Consider the following 18,520-nt stretch of genomic DNA (forward strand, 5'->3'; position numbering starts at 1 on the left):
ATATTTAACTCCTCTGTGCCAAGAGATTTTCCAGCACTAAGCAAAGGAGGAATAGAGTGCTGAGTGAAAGGCAAACTGCAATCAGCAGCTGGGTCTTTAACGGGAATATCTCTGTTAAAAAAAAAAAGGTACACAGAGGCTGGAAGAACAACTTTTACTGACGTCTTGGTACATATCCTCCAAGAAGAATTACTTATTATTACCCATAAAGATAAAATCAAGAAGCCTCTGGACTGGAGAATTAGTACACACCGACAGTGTTTGAAAAGTTTCAGCCAAGGCTGACACTTAAAGTCGACTGCTGCAAAGTAAACAAGAAAATTACTTGCTTGAAAGCACCATCTGGTAAGGAGGCACCTCTCCATGAAGAGCCTATGATTCAGAGATGCAGCTTCTTAATGCAATGCTGTCAATATGTACACAGCAAGCAAAACATTCAAACGTGTGAAGAGTGGGAGGCACATTTTTTTACAATTCTTTCATTTAGGAAAGTATGATCAATTTTGGCTTCTTTAGCAAAAGAAAACATACCAGAAATAATAGAAATTCTGAGATTGGACAAAACAAAACCAAAAATTAGCAGAAGTATAACAATCTCTGCACAGAATTAATTTGAGGAATTTGTTGATTCACTGTGGCACTGAGGTGGCAATATTTTAAAGAAAGAAAGGATTGGGTTTTATGAATGCCAGGGCTATACTGCATTACTTGCTAAAGGTTAGAGCCTCCCTCAAATTCTATACACCACAAGTTTGGAAGAGGAAGAGGGACAGCTTTCCAGGACATACGGAAGCCTCAAATTAAGGGATCTGAGAGGAACATCTTGCCAGATTCTTTTTGGTTTTCCCATCCAAGCATTTCTTGTACTTTTCAAGTGTCTGTTACAAGTCAGCATTGAGAAAGGACATTAAGGACATTAGGCCACTTGGAACATCCAGTTCTAATTGAGGATTTACTTTGCCAGTGCTTAATCCTGAGCTTTGTAGTTACACCTGGTGTAAGGACAGAGGAGGCAGACAGATGATTTGTAACAGCAAGTAAGAGAGAATAAAAAATTACTTTAAAATAACTTCAAATCTTACACACACCCCCATAAGCTTTTTGCACCTTCAGCAAACCAGGCTCAATACTTCAGTATTAGCAATTCCTGTGAATTTACTCTGGTCCCACCATGAAGCAGTGCTTGAGGCTTAGGTGTTCCCTCATGTGTCCTTCTGCATTCTGCTTCCAGCAGAGACCAAGAAACAAAGAACCAAGAAGAGTTGGGGGGAAGCTGGTATAGAAATATCCATGGCACACACATACAGGGAATTCCAGCTCTGGGTGAGTAACTTCTGCTTTCTTTGAATTACTCTGAACATCAGTCTCCATTGGCAATTAAGTTTTGGGTACTACTTCCATATAGGACTTCACAGATCTACTTATATAGAAGAAATGCATGTAAAAAACAGTATTATTGCCAGATACTCCACCACACTGCTTGCTGAAAGAACAGGCAAGGCTTCAGGGAGCTTCCTAGAGGTGTCTGGGATGGAACCACCCTTTAGTAAAAACCTGATGCAGCTTGTGCTCTGGTGGCAGAAACTTTACCTTGACAGCCTTGTTGCGTAACTTGGTATGGGACCTGCTTTCTGTGACACAGAGCATTACTAATGGTACAACTGGAACGGCAAAAAGACCTCTTGGTGGCAGGTTCAGACCTCCATGCAGCCTCATGAGGATAGATCTTCCCTGAACACCATAAAGCACAGCCAGGGAGGAAAGGGGGAAATCACATTAGTTCTGGGAGAGGGCCTTTGCTAGGTGGACTTCCATTCAGGCAATGCATGACCTTGTCTCCTTCTGTCAAAGCCAAATAATGTCAGATAAAAATAAATTGAAGCAGCACAGAGCACTTAGGCATTTTCTGATATTATGACTACTGAGTCACTGCAAGTCCATCTGCTGGGAACCATCTTCTGTTAGCCAACAGGGGCAGCCAGCCAGCAGTGAGGTGCCTCAGCTACCAGCAGAATACATAAGGTATTTGATCTGGGTTTAGGGCTGAGCCTAGACTCAAGAGTTGGTATCTTTCTTCTTATGGTGAAGAAACATCACATTACATGTTCCTCCCTTCCTCTGCTTTAAAAGCATCTTACTTTCCCTGTCAGATTTGCTCTGTCAGGACATAAAGGATTCAGCTGCCTGAACCTGCCCTCCAACTGCAGCTTTGCCAGAAGTATCCACCAGCCAGCAAAACTTTTCTGGGTGCTTCATTATTTTTTACCTTTTATTTCTTTTCTCCCTTGAGAGGAAAACCAGAAGATTGGCAAGAGAAAAACAAGAGCTCATGACAAGAAAGGGCTGGGAGTGGCAGGAAAGGCCACAGCCATGATCAGCCATGGGGCTCCCATGGGCTCCATGAGCTGAACTGAGACTGGGAGAATTTAAAGCTATGGTGAACATGAATTAGGCTGACAGGCAGAAGGGGCTGTGTGGAGGTGTTTCCCTTTGGCTGTTGCTGTGGTTAAAAGGAAATCCACTCTTGGGTACTTGCAGCGTACCATCCTCTAGACTGCACAAACACCAGGAATTAACTTCGGAAGTTTCAGCTCTGTATCTGAAATATACTAAGTAGGAGGAAAGGGGACCAGAGCTGTTTTTCTGGCTTGGTCTATGCCGAGTTTAACTGGCTTGGCCCCCAGGACCAGCTTCTGATCCAGCTTCTGTATTCAAAATCCAGGTCCCCCCAGGAGCAGGGCTCCAATGTGTCTGTTGCACAAAAAGAGCAGCAGATGTTTGAGCATAAAACATCAGAGACATTTAAAAGTGAAGACATTTCTTCCATGGATGCATGAAGTCCCAATATTTAGCAGACAAGGCCAAACCCCACATATGGCAGAACAGAGCTATATAGCTGTCAGCAAGTGATACCCATCTTGATTTAGAAACAACTTGTTCCTACCATGTAATTTAAACGAGATTAAAAACATGCCAGTCTTCTAGCTGCAAGTGTAGTAGACACATTCATTAAAGGAACTATGGAAAGTGTTGGCATGGATTCCCGTATCTTTTCCTTTTTTTCTCCACCATAGATACCCAGCCTGAGAATTTTTTGTCCACATTACTCATTTTTCTTATTCTATTGCTCAACAGCCAACAGCTTCCAGCGAGCGCTCAGCCTTCTAAACTTAAGCAGCATTATTTCAGGTTCCTGACTTGATGAACCATTAAGCAATGCAAGAGAACACCAGACCACAAACGTTTTCATGCCCTAGGAACAGCACCTCTCTAAATGCACAAGTTGATATACTGTCTTTCCAGGATTCAGCATCTCCTACTGAAGGATATACAAGGTCTGAAAAAATTACCCTATTAATGTTTACTACCTTAATACAGTTATTTTACTTGTATTTCTCTCAAAGTCTTGAGACTTGGAGGGAGGATCCAGACTATAAAAAAAGAGATGAGTCATTTTTTCCCCACCCCTTTCCTTTGATGAAAGGGGGGATGTTTCAAGAACTCTGTTGCCTGGCATATCAAAGCAGCTCAAGCAGTATTTATTTACATGCATACTCCAACAGACACGCAATTTCTTTCAAAAGTGCTGTCCTGTAGCTGATGTTTGCTCATCCACTGAATACAAGCACAAAGGCCAAAGTCAATCCAACACAAAAGACAAGAAGCAAAAAAAAAAAAAAAAAAAAAAAAAAAGGCTGATATTCACAAAAATGCCTTCAAAGTGGTTTTACTCAGCTGGCAGCAAGATGTAGCTGAAGGATGGGACACACTTCCCACAGTCTGGCTCAGCTTCCCCCCTCCCCCAACTGCATTTTGTTGCTGCAGCATCCTGGCTGGTGTCCCACTGCCCCCCAGCCTGGTGGCACCTGTGCCCACTGCCTTGGTGTGAGACATTGCCTCTTCCTCTCAGCACCCTGAATGTATTTTATTTCACTGGGCTTTGTCAACAGACCATTTGGTGTTAATGATTATAACCATTTTTTTCCAAAGTTTATTCTGTGATGCCAGTGAGGTCCCACTTAGGGCTAAAAAGCACTCATTTTGAGAAGCTATGAGTGGAAGAGTCCACTGGGCAACCTTCTCCCCTTTTTGTTGCATCCCACTTCAGGGGATCTTAAAGGTTCCTCTCCCCCATACCACCTCTTCTGAGAGTTCTTTACCTCCTCCACCCAGAGTTTTGGAGATCGCTGCAGGCTCCTCCAGGTGCCCAGCAATCCTTACTGTGCCCCATCTTCTAAAACCTCCCCCACTTCTTGTGCTGGGATCAAAACCTGTGCCATGCAACTTATGAACCCCAACATCTAACCCCTGCTTCTGGAATGCAATTTGCTGCTGGAAACCTCATGAGGCCAACTCTCATCCCTTGAGTTCCTGTTGGGGAAAACAAACTGTCATCTCCCTCCTGAGAGCAGCACATCAGCATCTTCTTTCTATTCAGACTGTACAGACTGCAGCTGTAGCTCTTAGACCTCATAGAGCAATAAAGCTTTCCCACGAACTCACACTCTTATAAATTCAATTGGTTTTATTCCAAATATCACATAAATTAAATACATTTCCCATGAATATTGCAAATATACATGAAATGAACATTGCAATTTTTAAAAAAAGTTTTGGCTTTGCTTATGCAACAAGAGGTGCCAAATGTGGTTAGAACATGAACTTCTGTATTTACTAGATACAAAAAGGTGCAGATTAATAATTTATATTTATACATATGTACACACTCCATTTCATAACTAGCTTTAAAACAGTAAAAAAATTGTTTCAAGTTTATCTACATTAAACATACTTGTTTAAATCTGGTCAGAAGCCCCAGATAAGAGTTGATACAATCATTTCACAACTGCAAAATTAAGGCGCTACCAAAATACCAGTTCCACTAGTGTAAAATGTAATAGGAATAGAGAGTGTACAGCTTTCTATTTATCAATTTAAAAGTGGACTGGAGAACAAGGAAAAAGGAGCAGTAAGAAACATGACAAGATCTACAGGTTAGAAGTACAAAGAGATCTCGATGACTATCAAATGAACATATTAAAATACAGTAGATAAAAGGCCTCAGTGGCAAACAATTAGTATGCTTCTGAAAGACAAAAAAAGGTTAAAATATATATATAATTTTGCAGCTTGAAGCTTGCTTTACAGGTGAACAACAGGTGTAGAGGTAGAGGGATTTTTTTTTTTTTTTTGGCCTCTTTACGATGTATAAAGAAGGGCCACATTCACCACAGTGAAAAGACTCATCATATATCCCAGCATCCTTGCTTGGACAGCAAGCAAGAAAAGTGTAATGAGCCAGAAAGGCAACGAATCCTGTCTATCTCTTCCAGGAGGCTCAGCTCCAATGCTCCCAACGTGTACCCTGGCAACAAGTTACAGCTAAACTTAGATTGGCTGTAACCTGGACATTTCCTCTAGAGAGAAATGAGATAGCTAGCTTTTCCCATGAGGTACTACTGGATGCTGTAGAGATTATATATCAGAGATAATTTGGTAACAAAGGAATTGGTACTTTCCCATAGAAACCAAGTACCACAGGGCAGTGGTGATTTATTTCTTTATTAAAGCTTTGCTATTTGATCAGCATTCGATGTTTTGGAAGAAATGTCAGCTTTGGGCTGCTAATATAATTATTTGCATCCATACACAGACAATTCCTAGGTTATCATTTATCCAAAACATCAGTCACTGAAATACTCACAAACTGCTTTAAACCTCAAGTAAAAAAAAATCCCTCTACAGTTCAGCTTTCTCTTCCATAACTATCATTCCATTAATTATGTAGGTCTTCATGAACACAGTAATGTCACTTCCCATGTAAAATGTCTTTACACATTACAGAACAGCAGTAAACAAACTCTCTTGTTCCATAGGGTTTCATCTCAGAAGTACCTCAAAAGTAGATACCTTGAAAAAAATCACTTTTGCAAAGAAGAATATTCACATTAGTTACTGAGGCAAAGCCAAGAAGACACTAACTAGCACCTTGATTTTTTTTTTTTCCTTAAATGCACTCCTAAAACTAAGCACATGTAAGACTGGGGACCAGTAATACACAAATACCATCAGTGTCCCCTTGCAGCTAAATTAGTAACACTCAAAACCAGGCCAGACATACAAAGGAGCAAGATGAGTGACTCTAGAAGAAATACAGAGCATGAGAAAGGGATGGGAAGAACAGGAAGCTGAACAGAAAGGACTGCAAGATCAAATACAGTCCGTCTTCTGGTCTGAGAATAAGTTGGTGAAACCAACCTTCGGTAGCTCAGCTGACAGTGGGCTGAAGACCTACTGACTTCTGACATTTCCTCCCCCATATATAGAGCAATTCCTTTATACTTCACTGATCTCCTCTTTGCCATCTTCAAATCTTGGAGGAAATGTGTTCAACTTGAATTTTGAGTATTTTGGTGAGGGTAGCAGAAGGCTACTGTAGAGGTTATGACATCATTGGTTGTAAGTTATGCACTTCACAATTCAGAGAATACACTTACAAACTATTTAAATAGAAAAAGGCGTGTTCAAGGTAGAGGCAGGTACAGTACATTCAGGGTATGTTACAGAAACCATTTGTGGTAGTCATTTGCTGGAAGGAAAAAAAAACCTGTATTTTTGTTTCCCAGACCACACAGATTATATCTACAATACCCAAAGAGAGAAGGTAATATATCTCAATCACTGCATTTTAATGCAGTCTTCTTCCAGAATTCATGTGCAAATTGGAAAAAAAAAAAGTTTAAATACATATTCATTGACAAATAAGGACAAAAGAACTAAAAAAAGAAACCAGGCACTTTGACCATTTAGGTAAACAGCCATTTCTTATCAGACTTCTGCACATGAATGAGTCTTTACATTGGTCTTGCTATGCTTGCAGCATATGGAGATTCAAGTCAACATTTTTTTTCCTGTTGGTAGGATCAGTTCTACTTACAGGAAACTATGCCAATTGAATTGGTAACACTGTTGGCTATTTCATTGGCAGTTGAGCAAATGTAGATCATTTGACTGACAAGCAATCAATTTAATAGCTATCAAAGTTAGATATTAACAAAAAATATATAAAATAATAAACAAAGCAACAAAAGAACGTTAACACCTGATTTAAGCTTGCATTGAGACTTGCTTTTAAAGGTTCAGTTCATGCCTCCTTTCATGGTGTTATTGTGGACTGATTTCCATCATATACAGCAACTGGTACTAAACTACAATACTTTCGGTTTGAAACATGTTCAGTAGAGATCACTCCAACATAACAGCAGGTGAGCATGACACTGCAGGCAAGAGGAAGATAGAAACCTCCCCAAGTTTCATCCTTGCCAGTCCCACGTGCTGGACAGGCATTCAGAGCAAACTGCAGCATGCCTCCCTCATACTCAGAGTGAAATCATTATTTCACAGCGAAGTTTGTACTTAAAGGATCCGGTTTGGTTTGAATTTTGAGATAAGACCAGTTAGGATTACTTTGATTTTTCTTTCTAAATAAACCAAAGTACACCTTTACATTTTGTACATACTCGATCCACTATGACACATAAATCACAACACAAGGGATTACCTAAGGCTACTAAATAGTATACTTCTTCTGTAGCTATTATTCTTTCAGATAAACACCCCCAGATGCCTTAACCACAAATGGGTTCAATTTTTTTTTCCTCACAGACTACTGTTTGCTGAAAAGAGAAAGATGTAGGTGTATGACAGACTGCCTACCAATTTACTAACAGAGTGTACTGTTGGTTATAGCCTTCATGCATACTTCAGCTGGGCAGCATAATTCATCTTCTGTTCACTACGTTCAAGAAAGTCCAGGAAACATCTCTTCAATCCACTGTCCAGTTTCCTCTTCCTACCAAGTAGAAATCCAAATCACATGCAGGCCAATGGTGCTACTCTAGTACTTGACTCTCTTGCAGGCTAGAAACATCAATTCTATGGTAGTACTTTGAAGTAATTATCCACATCTGTCAGCTATGCTCTTGACTGTAGCACAGCTTTGTAGAGGCTCAGATTTCACCAGGACAACAGGACAGAGTGCAAGGTTTGGCGAATACCCAGGATAACAAACCGATGCAATCAATGGATACTGGACACAGTCAGAAAGGGCTGTTCCTTTTTGAAGGAATCTTTAGAAAACAAAAAAACAACCCCTCCCCCCAGACAACCTATTGCGAGATGGTTTTGGTACCCACTCACAACTGAAGTCCATGTTATCTGGGTCTTTTGCGAGTCACAAATATCAATACACGTCTGATGGCAATAAGACGATCTTTAAGGGATGTCATGGCCAGTATTGCCAGTTGAGCTCTATTTTCCAGAGGCAACACTGCCAAGAGCCACCAGTACCAGGCAGGACCACTGGGGTTGCTCTGCAAAAGGACAGAAAGACATGCAATCATGTATTCACCATGAAAAACACCATTTTCCTTCCTACCTTCTATTTGCTAAGAAAATCACCACAGAACAGTTCAAGAAGCAACTAAACACTCAATTTCAGGTGCTCTCCTTGTCTATATGGACCATTAAGACTGATCTTTTCAGGTATCGACTTACATTGATATATTGTTTTCCACTGATTGTTTTCCATGCTTCACACTGATAGACCAAAACTGGATAAATAAGAAGAGTTTAGAATGTACAAAACTACAGCAAAACCTGTCAGAAAATAGTCTTGTGTAAAAAGTTACATATAGAATAAGGATGAATCAGAAGGAAGGTTTTATTACCTGTGGCTCTGGCTCTTTTCCTGGCATGGACCCAAAATGATTAAGAATCTGAACTTTCATATTGTCTTTAAGAGATGTAAACCAGGCAACAGCTTGATCATAAACTGAGTCATGAAGGCGGACAAGTTCTTCATATTCCGGTCCTTCAACCTTATCGTTAAAAGAAGGAAAATGGAACAAAACAGGTTTGATACCGTGGAGTCCATATTCTTCCCCAGAAGCAAGTGAACCAAAATAATGCAGTGACTACAGCTGTACAAATGTCCTTATCTAAGCAAGCTGTACCCAAGTCTCAGATTTCAATCCTGTGATGCTGGAGTCTTTTTACCCTCCCCTAGGTGTTCTGAAGTGGCATTGCTTGGAGAAGTTACTGCCCTGTTAACATCCATTCCCAAATGCTGGCACAACAGAAAACTCGGCTCTCTAACCCTAGGACATCATATTAATAATCACAAACCCACCACCTTTACTCCCTATCACAAGAGGACCTTTGAACATTGGTGTATCATCTAGCAAAACAAAAGAAACACTACTGCCACCAAGCAGACACAGGGCTTCTATGGCAGTTAGGAATCAGCAGTATTTTATACAAGTGTTAAGGCCATGGTAGGACAGCCAAGGAGGAGGGCAGACACCTGAGCAGGCAGGAAGCAGGGTAAGTGGATGCTTTCTCAACACCAGGAATGGCCAGAGAAAAAGACCCTTGCTGATGCTGAATGCTTTAGTTGCACAGGCCTGACTATTAGCTATCAAGGAAAAGAAAAAAGCACAAACAAAAAAACCTTGCAAATTGAGATCTGGTTTGTTTGGGGTTTTTTGTTTGTTTGTTTGGGGTTGCTGTTTGTTGTTACGGTCTTTGTTTGTTTGGGGTTTTTTTGTTTTACTGTGATCTGTACACACCAAAAGTACAATTCACCTGTGACAATCAGATGCACCTCTGAGCTAGCTGCTCTGGATACCCTTCACAGTCAAGGAGAAAATCTCTAGAGGGCAATTAATCTCACCTTAAGGTAGGGATCTAAAACACACAGCTTTGGACTACAGTATCTCACCATCAGATATAAAATAAACATAGGGTGTTCAACACAGACATCACCCTCTCAAGCGAGGGCAAATCTTACTCTGTTTATGAAGAGATGGGTTCTCTGGCACCATCTACAAACAATGGCTGGAGGCCTGTGTTCCACCAACCTTCACTGGGGACTTAAACCCATCAGAGCCCTTACTCTGAGCAGACTGCCTATTCTGATCTTATGCATGAGGAGGCACCTTCACACAATCGGTGTTTCTTGCCCTTGCCAGCAACTGGTATCACCCTGCACAGGTTAGAAAAGCCCTACTAAGACTTTACAGACTTGTGCTTTAACTATGAGAGCATGCAGAAGAGCTGTATGACCAAACTGGACTTCCATAAATTAACATGAGATTGCTATTAAACTCAGCGTTAAGAGGGAACAGGGTTTTATAGACGTGCTCCAAAGATGATTCAGGAAGTCATAATTAAGCATGGCCAAAAATTCACCCTTTGGCCAACACCCATCACAAGCACCTCACTTGATGCAGGTTTTACAAGAGGACTTGTTTGTAAAAACTACTCCCTCCCCCTTCATTTCTCTGCTCTCAGCCAGCTCTGATGGATGCTTGTACAGGCAGGGTAACTACACAACACTAAGATCTAATAATAAGAATGGACTCCCACATTTTTTTCAGGATCTGTTCCATAAACCAGGGCTGGGGGGTTCATACAAAGTCTGCCAAGATTAGAAGTAGGTGCTCTGCATTCAGTGCAAGAAGAGAATAGCCAGCTCTCTAGCAACAGGGGTACATGTTCCTCGGAGGGTTTCAAGTCCATACCACTTTTAGAACATTACCCTGGCCTCATCCACACATGAAAAACCTCAGCACCTGAATCTCAGAAGCTACTTCGAGATCCATGAAGGGAGTGCAACACTTCAAGCAGAGAATTAAAGGGCAGAAAAGAAGAAAGGGCAGGAAGAGACAAAGTTTGTTCCATGGTTTTCAAAATAGAGTTTTAGTATTTATAACGTTACTGGTTTAAAAGTAATGCACAGCTAGCTTGAAATGCAACAAGGAAAGACTATTTAAGTGAATCCAGCAATTACATGGGTATGAATAACTTTGCACCATAGATCACCTTTTTATCTTCAAGATACTCGATGTTTGCTGTGTTATATCCATCTCGCTGGCCATGGCTTAAGACCCTAAAACGACGGACACCAACTGTATCAACAACTGAGCGCCCATCAGGAAAAAACTTTACGTCCCTGATCTCTAATATACAGCCATGATCTGCAAATCTGAAATGACAGAAGGGCATAAAAGTGGAAGTCATCAACAAGTGTTTATACACATCAGGACAAATACTGGGCCTAATTCACCACTTTTTATTTGAAAGAGGATCCTGCTTTTGGTGATAATACATTTCTGCTTTTTCACAGAAGCCACACAACCCCCACCCTTTCTGCCTTCCCTCAGAGGTCCTGGGCAGCAATATTTTCAGAGTGTCAATATTAGGGCAGAGGGAGAGTTGGGAATGGACAGAAAACTAAATGTAGCATGTTTCCTCCTTATGGTGAATTTACCACCAGCAAGTCCAGAAACTGAGAAACAAACAAGGACTGGGACAGCTATCCCCCTGCTCCAAGGTGTAAGGAGAGCATTACAGGCTTTAGAAGGAAAAAGTTTCTATAATGCAAGACTTTTCTTGCATTTTTATCCTTAAAAAAAAACAAACAAAACAACAAAACACCACCTCCAAAATACACCTTTACAAGAGGACATTTGTATCTGTTGTTATACTGAAAGCAGGCACAGGTTTTAATCCCATTCTGGGAAGTAGGCATGCAACAAATTTTTACTTTAAATTGTCAGGCTTACCTACTCTGTATTTGTGCAGCAGTGAGTTCACTACAGAGACTGATGGGGCAATGACTCCCACCATGGTACCCTGACCTGCTAGCACATGAAGCCTTGTACCTCAGCCTACTGCTAAGCAGGAGAAGGCACTATACGTGGTTTCATCTCAAGATACCAAATCCCTGCAAGGTGTGATAAATGTTTCTTCAGGGAAGTGTTGTTTTTTGTTTTTATTTTTTTTAACCAGGGCTTGGCCACTTCTTACATCAGAATGATGAAAAAACTGCAGGGAAATGACTCCCCTTTATACTCTACCAGGAATTATGGGCTTGGGGAAAAAAAAAAAGAAAAGCTGACTGAACAACAGTTCTCTCCTGGCCATTGCACAGAACAAACTCAGGAAGAGCAAGAAAAGGACAGCTGTACACAACCAAGTCCTGGCACTCTGATAATTTGTATTGCAAGTGAGTTCATTATAGCATTATTAGATAAAACACTAAACGCCTACATAACAATTTTTTAATTAAGGATTTTAGTGACATATATGCCAAGTTTAAATGTTATTTTATAAGTGATGTGGAAGGTTTTCTAATTTTTTGAGAAGTTAGTCTTGGTAGTGACTTTAATCAAGGAGAGACAAGAAAGCACCTGGAGATGGGTATAAAATGTACTGACATACAAGTTTATAACCAATTCTCCAAATTTTATTTTAAAATTGAGAAATAAAAGAGAAAAGGTAATTAACTGAACATGTCTTGTCCCTGTTTGTCAAAGGAGGTGTGTACTTCAGCCTTCCCTATCCCCATAGATGAGGCAAAACAAGTTTCCCCAGTTTTCTGTTCCCAGTTGATTTGGCAATTTTGGATAAACAAAGGAACTTTTGACTTGGTTAAGTAGCTACAACAGCCTGCCAGGTGTCTACAGATGAAAGCTTCCTGCACTTCAGTGTTTGACCTAAATAAAAGCTACCAAGTTTAAAATGTTTAATTATTTTAGTAACTAAAAATAGACAGGACAAAAATGTTTCCGTACTGGTTGCATTTTAAAATACCTTTTATCAAGCTATCTTGTAAGTTCTTGTGAGTTGAGGATTGTAACCCTCTGTATTAAACCTCTTTCCAAGTGAGTCTGGCTCTTCCACAAGCCATCACAGATGGAAGGGCAGTTATCACTGATGCCCTAGGGTCATTTTATTGAAAAAAATGTAACAGGCCTGGAAGGGACCATGAACATCAGCTGTTGCTGGAGCCTGAACTCAGCACTGACTGTATGCCAAATGGCACGAAGCACAGCCAGAGCCAACTGGAAGCTGCAGCATCTCCTGTATTCTTACTGCCACCTTACCACCCAGTCTGGGAGAAAAAGACTCTGAAGTTGATAAGGCTGTCAAAGCCCTAGTATGACTGCCCTCCTCTCAGCTCCAGTGATGATGAAATACAAAAATGCTGCTCCTGAGAATACCTATCTAATGCGATATTAAAAATTCCCATGTTGGTCATCCATTCTACAGTCTGCATCACACCAACATATCTTCTGAAGTCAGCAACTATCACATCTTGTAACACAGACCACATCATTTTTCTTCCACAAGCATCTTCCCTTTACCCAAAAATCTATTAAAAGGACTTAAAAACTTAAGTGTTTCCACCTAATGATTAGTATTCAGTCTGCACTGGGAGCTCAAAACATACCATAAAACAACAAAAAAAAATTGATTAAAGGGAAGATCATATAGAAAGACAATGCAACCCACTTACTGCAGGCAGTTTAGACATTGCAACACAGCAGTAAAGACAAACACAAAAGTTCAGTGTTCAGTGGCAAAATAGGCTTTTCAGCCAAAGGTATAATTTGCCTCATTCAAATGATACAACCTATAGAGTCTGGATTATTTCTTTTTTTTTTTTTTTAAGCTGATCCGAGAGAGAAACAACTTCATCCAGACAGCCAGCTTTTACTAGAACAAACAGGCTCAAAAGCTTTCCAACCACACAGATAATTAAATGCTATTTCTGGAGCCTGTATTAGCAGGATGAGTTGCATTCTTGCTATCCACCAATGGGGGAGCAATAAAAATTACATCTTTATGTCAAAAGGAATGTTTACTATACAAAACTAAGCCAGTCACTTCGGTATTGGTTCATACAGGACTGGAAGGATCCAGAATGGTCTGGGGAAACAAGTATACTGCACTCCATTAGCATCACAACAGCTTCTGCAACAAAGACATTCTCAGCTCATCTCCTTACCCTTTTAATTCATCAGCTAGGCACATGCCAAACTGCTTGGTACCAGTTTCCATGCATCTTCTTATCATTAGACGATAACGAGGCTCAAAGACATGGAGTGGGCAAGGGATGGTTGGAAAGGCCATGGTACATACGAAGATGGGAACATCTTTGTTCAGACTGCAAGATAATTGTTTAAAAAAAGATAAAAAAAATGTTCATCTTCATTTCTGGGTAGTGCTATATTCAGCATAAAACCTTAACCTTAGCATAACACCGAGTCTAGTGGTTTCTTTATACTCATTCTTTGTAAACAAATATCTGGTCAAAATTTGTCATTTTACAAGACAGTGCTAAAATATATTTTTCTCTGTTGGGGCATTAAAGAAACAAACCCTCTAATCTATTTTCATAGAGGAAAAGTCAGGTAACAATAGCCAATTGACCAAATGTGTGTGTATTAATATTTAAATACAATTAGCAAGATTTTGCCAAAAACTTTTTACAGTAAATATTTCTGTACTACTGTATCTAAGAACTAACCATGTTCAAAGAAAGGCAGTAGGGAACTCAGTAAAGCCCTTTAACTTTGAAGAAGCCCAATAACCCTCATTTTTTTAGGCTTAATTGTATTTTTTGCTTTTCTTTTTAGGTGAGTTGTGGAGCAAGATCCGCAAGTGACTGATAACACTGAATCCTTGAACTTTTCCTGACCTGAAGTATAACTGATCTATAACTGGATTTCTACTCCAAGAAACCCTTTGATAAGTTAAAGCAATTGTTTTGGAGGAGAAAGCAATTATCTTTAACAATACTGTTTTTCCTTGCTACCAAGAAAAGCATTTTTTTTTTTGGTTTATTTGCAACAAGCAAAAAAATAACATTTGGTAGGTTCACTTATTAATTCATTCATTTTGCACACTTTCATAAGCAAGTGAAGTTTCTTCAGTAATTTAGATTAAAAATACATTTTTGTAACAGCTGTCAGAAGTAAAATAAGAGCCTACTTTGACAGTTCCTTCATTTCTTCCTCATAAACTTTCTTCCTTTCAGATAATTCCTCTGGCAAGTAACGGACTATCAGTTCTTCTGTAAGGATGGTCTTCTTGTAAGTTCTGCTTGCCAGAAACTGCAAGGAAGAGTCAACTCCTAAGTCTGATAACAAGAAGTCAGGTAACATCTCTTACTCCCAATCCATCCCCTTCCCTAAGGCCAAGCAGCACATCAGTTTTGGACCATACATATTCTTCCTCCTTTCCAGCCTTCAAGCAGCAAAACTTCCGCTTTAGGGTACGAGGTTCACTCCAGTGACCATTTAACCATAACCCTTTCTTACTAACACTAAGAAACAGCTGTCCCTCCTAGTTTTTACAGAAGATAAATATTATTTTCACCTAGAGCTGCCAGGTTACTGTTCCCCAAAAAGTACTCCACCTACAATCTATGTTATGTCTGCTGGAGCAAAAGTATTGACCGAGGAGTGACCACGTCCTCATTCACCACAGGTAAGAGATACAGATGCAAGAGGTGGTAGAAACAGGTCTACGGTTGGGACTCCCAGGCATGAACCATGACTGAAAGCCTCTATTCCTTAAGCACCAGCAAACCCCACTTGTCTTCCAAGGAGTGACAAAATCTATTCTGGAACAAATGAGGTTTGTGCACAGCCTGATGCTGTGGGTCCTACTGTGTCTTCTTGGTCTGCAAGAAGAGCACAGAAAACCCCCAAATATGTGCTTTCAGAGAAAAACAAGCTTTGTCTTATGTCCTTAGGGCAAGGACATACTTACCTCTGACAGCTTTTCTTTGCAGAGCGGGCAATGTGGATTATGGTCAAGGCAACGCTCAAGGCATTTGAGGCAAAAGGTGTGTCCACAGGGAGTAGTAACAGGTTCATAGAACAACCTGAACACGAAAACACAGAACAAAAACACTAAGCTGCCAACACAAGCAGTGCAAATTCCCAAACTGTGGAAAGGGGTGACTAGAATCCAGCCCCTTTTTCCTTTCCTGCTTTTGCATAAACCACAGGTGAAAGTTTTATCTAAGGATATAAAAATGTTTTTCATTTTTAGAAGTGGCAAACAACAAACAACCATGCATGCAATGCAAAAATCTTATTTGTAAAGATTCACTAGATGCAAAGTTCTCAAAGAAAGGAACAGAGTAATGATTCTCTGGGAGGTTTCCCTTCTGACACCATGAAAACTTTTTTAGAAGCTAGAAAAGGCTTTCCAATCTCAAAATCAGGTCAATGCAGTTGTACCTCATGCACAGGGAACACTCAAAGTCCGATGCATCCACCAGAGTTGTTGGTACCTCTCCTGAAGTGATGATGGTGTTTTCAGGTATAACATCTGCATCTAAGAATAGTTAAGAAGACCATTACAGTGAGTGTTTAAGTATTACTGCAGTTTCAGATGCTGCTTAAGCTTTTTTTTCCATTAAGAACCTCATTTCTTTCTTTTCTTTTTTGAAGTTTTTTTTTTCCAAATAAATATATTTTCCTTTCAAGTTTTAGACTTTCTGGCAGGAAAACTTTTGGAGAGGACAATGACTATGGGCAGAGAACACACTTTAGAGATGAATCCCCATGCTTCACTTTTCCAAAAATGGTTGGGTTTGTGTTAGTTTGCTTTGGGTTTTTTTTAAGAATTCTAGTTTTTAAATATTCTGCTATTGCTTTTCCCACCACCATCACCACTCCCACATCAGCAAGGCCAGATGTTTTTAAGTACATTAAGTCCAGAATTTAATTTGTTTACACACAGTCAAACTATTTCATCAGTGTTTGTTATAGATGTCTCAGCAGGGGTAATTTTTTCTTACGAGTATTAAAAAAAAATCTTCCTCTCTTCTAGACTAGGCTGCTGTGGAAATCCCATGTTTCAGACAGCTTAAAGTTTAAGGACTATTGGAGTCGGATTAGCTAATACTGACTGCATTAGATCAGCACTCTGCAAACATGGAGACAGAACAGCCCATTTAAAATTCTTCCCACTCTAATTTTTGGGGGCTGGTACATATCCATGTAGTTAACATGCTTAAAGGGCATGGGCTTCAAATTTCACAGCAGTAACATTTAAGCTCAAAAGCAATCAAGTCGAGTTTGTTATGACATTATGCAAGCAGATTCTGCAATTTCTTTTTTAAAAAAAATCTGCATCTTTGTTGCTCAGTGTTGTTGCATGGCTCATGGCAACAGAGCCATGAATGCTGCCTCCACATGCTTTTCACTAATCAAGTTCTTGACTGTTAAAAACAAACACTCAGCTTTTTATGTTACAGTAAAACACTAGAATGTTTTGTTAAAGGATAACTTATGCTCAGCATCTGGTTTATCTCATGCACAGAGAGGACAGGGGAGAGGGCACTGGTGTTGTGTGGCTTACAAAGAAAAACAACTTTATCTTTAACCTACATCTCTTATGTTAGCATTTAGTAATAGCAAGCACCTTACTGTATTAATTCTGCAAATAGTAACATGGCATCAGGATCTAGCACAGACCAGAAATTAAGGGTTACAGGTAAAACACATTCTCCGGCCTTCACTGTGAAGATACAGGCGGGACAGATTTCACAATCTGTTTACTGAATCTGCAGTTCACAGTCAAGTACAGGGTTTTTCCCTTCCCAGCAAAGTGATCAGAAACTGTCTCCACATTGCTCATTTGCAGAGGTGGCAGATAGACAGCTGCAATTAAATATTTTGTATTTAAGACCAAAGTCAAATTTGTCAAGGAGATGTTGGGCTTGGGTTTTTTTCCTTTAGGGGAAAAAGTGTACCCTAAAACAGCAGCATTTTCAAGGCCCCAGTTATTTCACTACTCAGTGCAATATATTGCCTCCAGTATTTTTATCCCCGGGTTGTAAAAAACACTTTGGAGGGCTTTGTTAGGAGCTTGAGAAACATACGAATTGTAAGCACAGCTATCAAGTGACAGAAAACTGGGGGGGCTTATTAGCCTTCAAAAGGCTTCTTTGTTTGCTTGGCAAATTTCATTTAGAGTCCCATGTGACTGCTTCTGATGCCAGTTAATGATTAGTTTCTATGCTTACTGTATCTTTCCTTCATATAGAAAAACAATGAAGTTCAGCTATAGCTCCAAAACCTAGATAACTGAAATGGTACCAGCAACATAACCTAAATTGGTAGTGGATCACACACTGGAAATGGCCCATTTGAGAAAGAAGAATACAGTACTCAGTGAATGAGCTGAAGCTGCTCAGGAATAAGGGTGTTACAGCAGAGACAGACAAACCAGACAACAAAATATTATTCTAATTCCTGTAGGGAATGTTCATTGACACCAATAAAAAGAAAGGAGCAAAAAAATGTAGTTTAACATTTCAAAATATGTGCAAAAGAAACATCCCTTCTAAGTCACAACACAAACCTTTTTTAGGAATCTTACTGGGGACATCCAAGCCTTGCACATCCTTCATATCACTGGACAGTTTTCTTTTTAAGCCAACCCCAGGTAAACTGGAGAGAATAGCTCCCAGTGACTTCTTGTTATCTTCAAAATAGAGATCCAGAACATGATGGGAAACAGAAGAATCAGTGCTTCTAAATACATCAGATTCTTGGGACGGGGTTTTTGTTAACCTGAACACAGTATCCTAAAAAAATTAAGAACAGTTATATACAGCATGAGACAATTTTTTTCCTATTAACTGTATACA

General features: G+C 39.9%; 1 protein-coding gene across 1 annotated transcript in view; it reads right to left on the reverse strand.

Moving 5' to 3' along the window:
- Positions 1 to 4,505: 4,505 nt before the first annotated feature.
- Positions 4,506 to 18,520, reverse strand: part of LONRF2 (LON peptidase N-terminal domain and ring finger 2) — a 35,259-nt gene continuing 21,244 nt past the window's right edge. Inside the window, exons 6-14 of the mRNA XM_030457756.1 lie at positions 18,232 to 18,457; positions 16,101 to 16,197; positions 15,625 to 15,739; positions 14,842 to 14,963; positions 13,856 to 14,014; positions 10,885 to 11,047; positions 8,730 to 8,879; positions 8,557 to 8,612; positions 4,506 to 8,372 (exon numbers count right to left, since the gene is read on the reverse strand). Of these exons, the coding sequence (XP_030313616.1) occupies positions 8,285 to 8,372; positions 8,557 to 8,612; positions 8,730 to 8,879; positions 10,885 to 11,047; positions 13,856 to 14,014; positions 14,842 to 14,963; positions 15,625 to 15,739; positions 16,101 to 16,197; positions 18,232 to 18,457 (1,176 nt within the window). The 3' untranslated portion in view covers positions 4,506 to 8,284. The remainder of the gene's footprint in view (positions 8,373 to 8,556; positions 8,613 to 8,729; positions 8,880 to 10,884; positions 11,048 to 13,855; positions 14,015 to 14,841; positions 14,964 to 15,624; positions 15,740 to 16,100; positions 16,198 to 18,231; positions 18,458 to 18,520) is intronic.

This window comes from Calypte anna, chromosome 1 (assembly GCF_003957555.1).
Source record: "Calypte anna isolate BGI_N300 chromosome 1, bCalAnn1_v1.p, whole genome shotgun sequence".
In the NCBI taxonomy this organism is placed as follows: domain Eukaryota; kingdom Metazoa; phylum Chordata; class Aves; order Apodiformes; family Trochilidae; genus Calypte; species Calypte anna.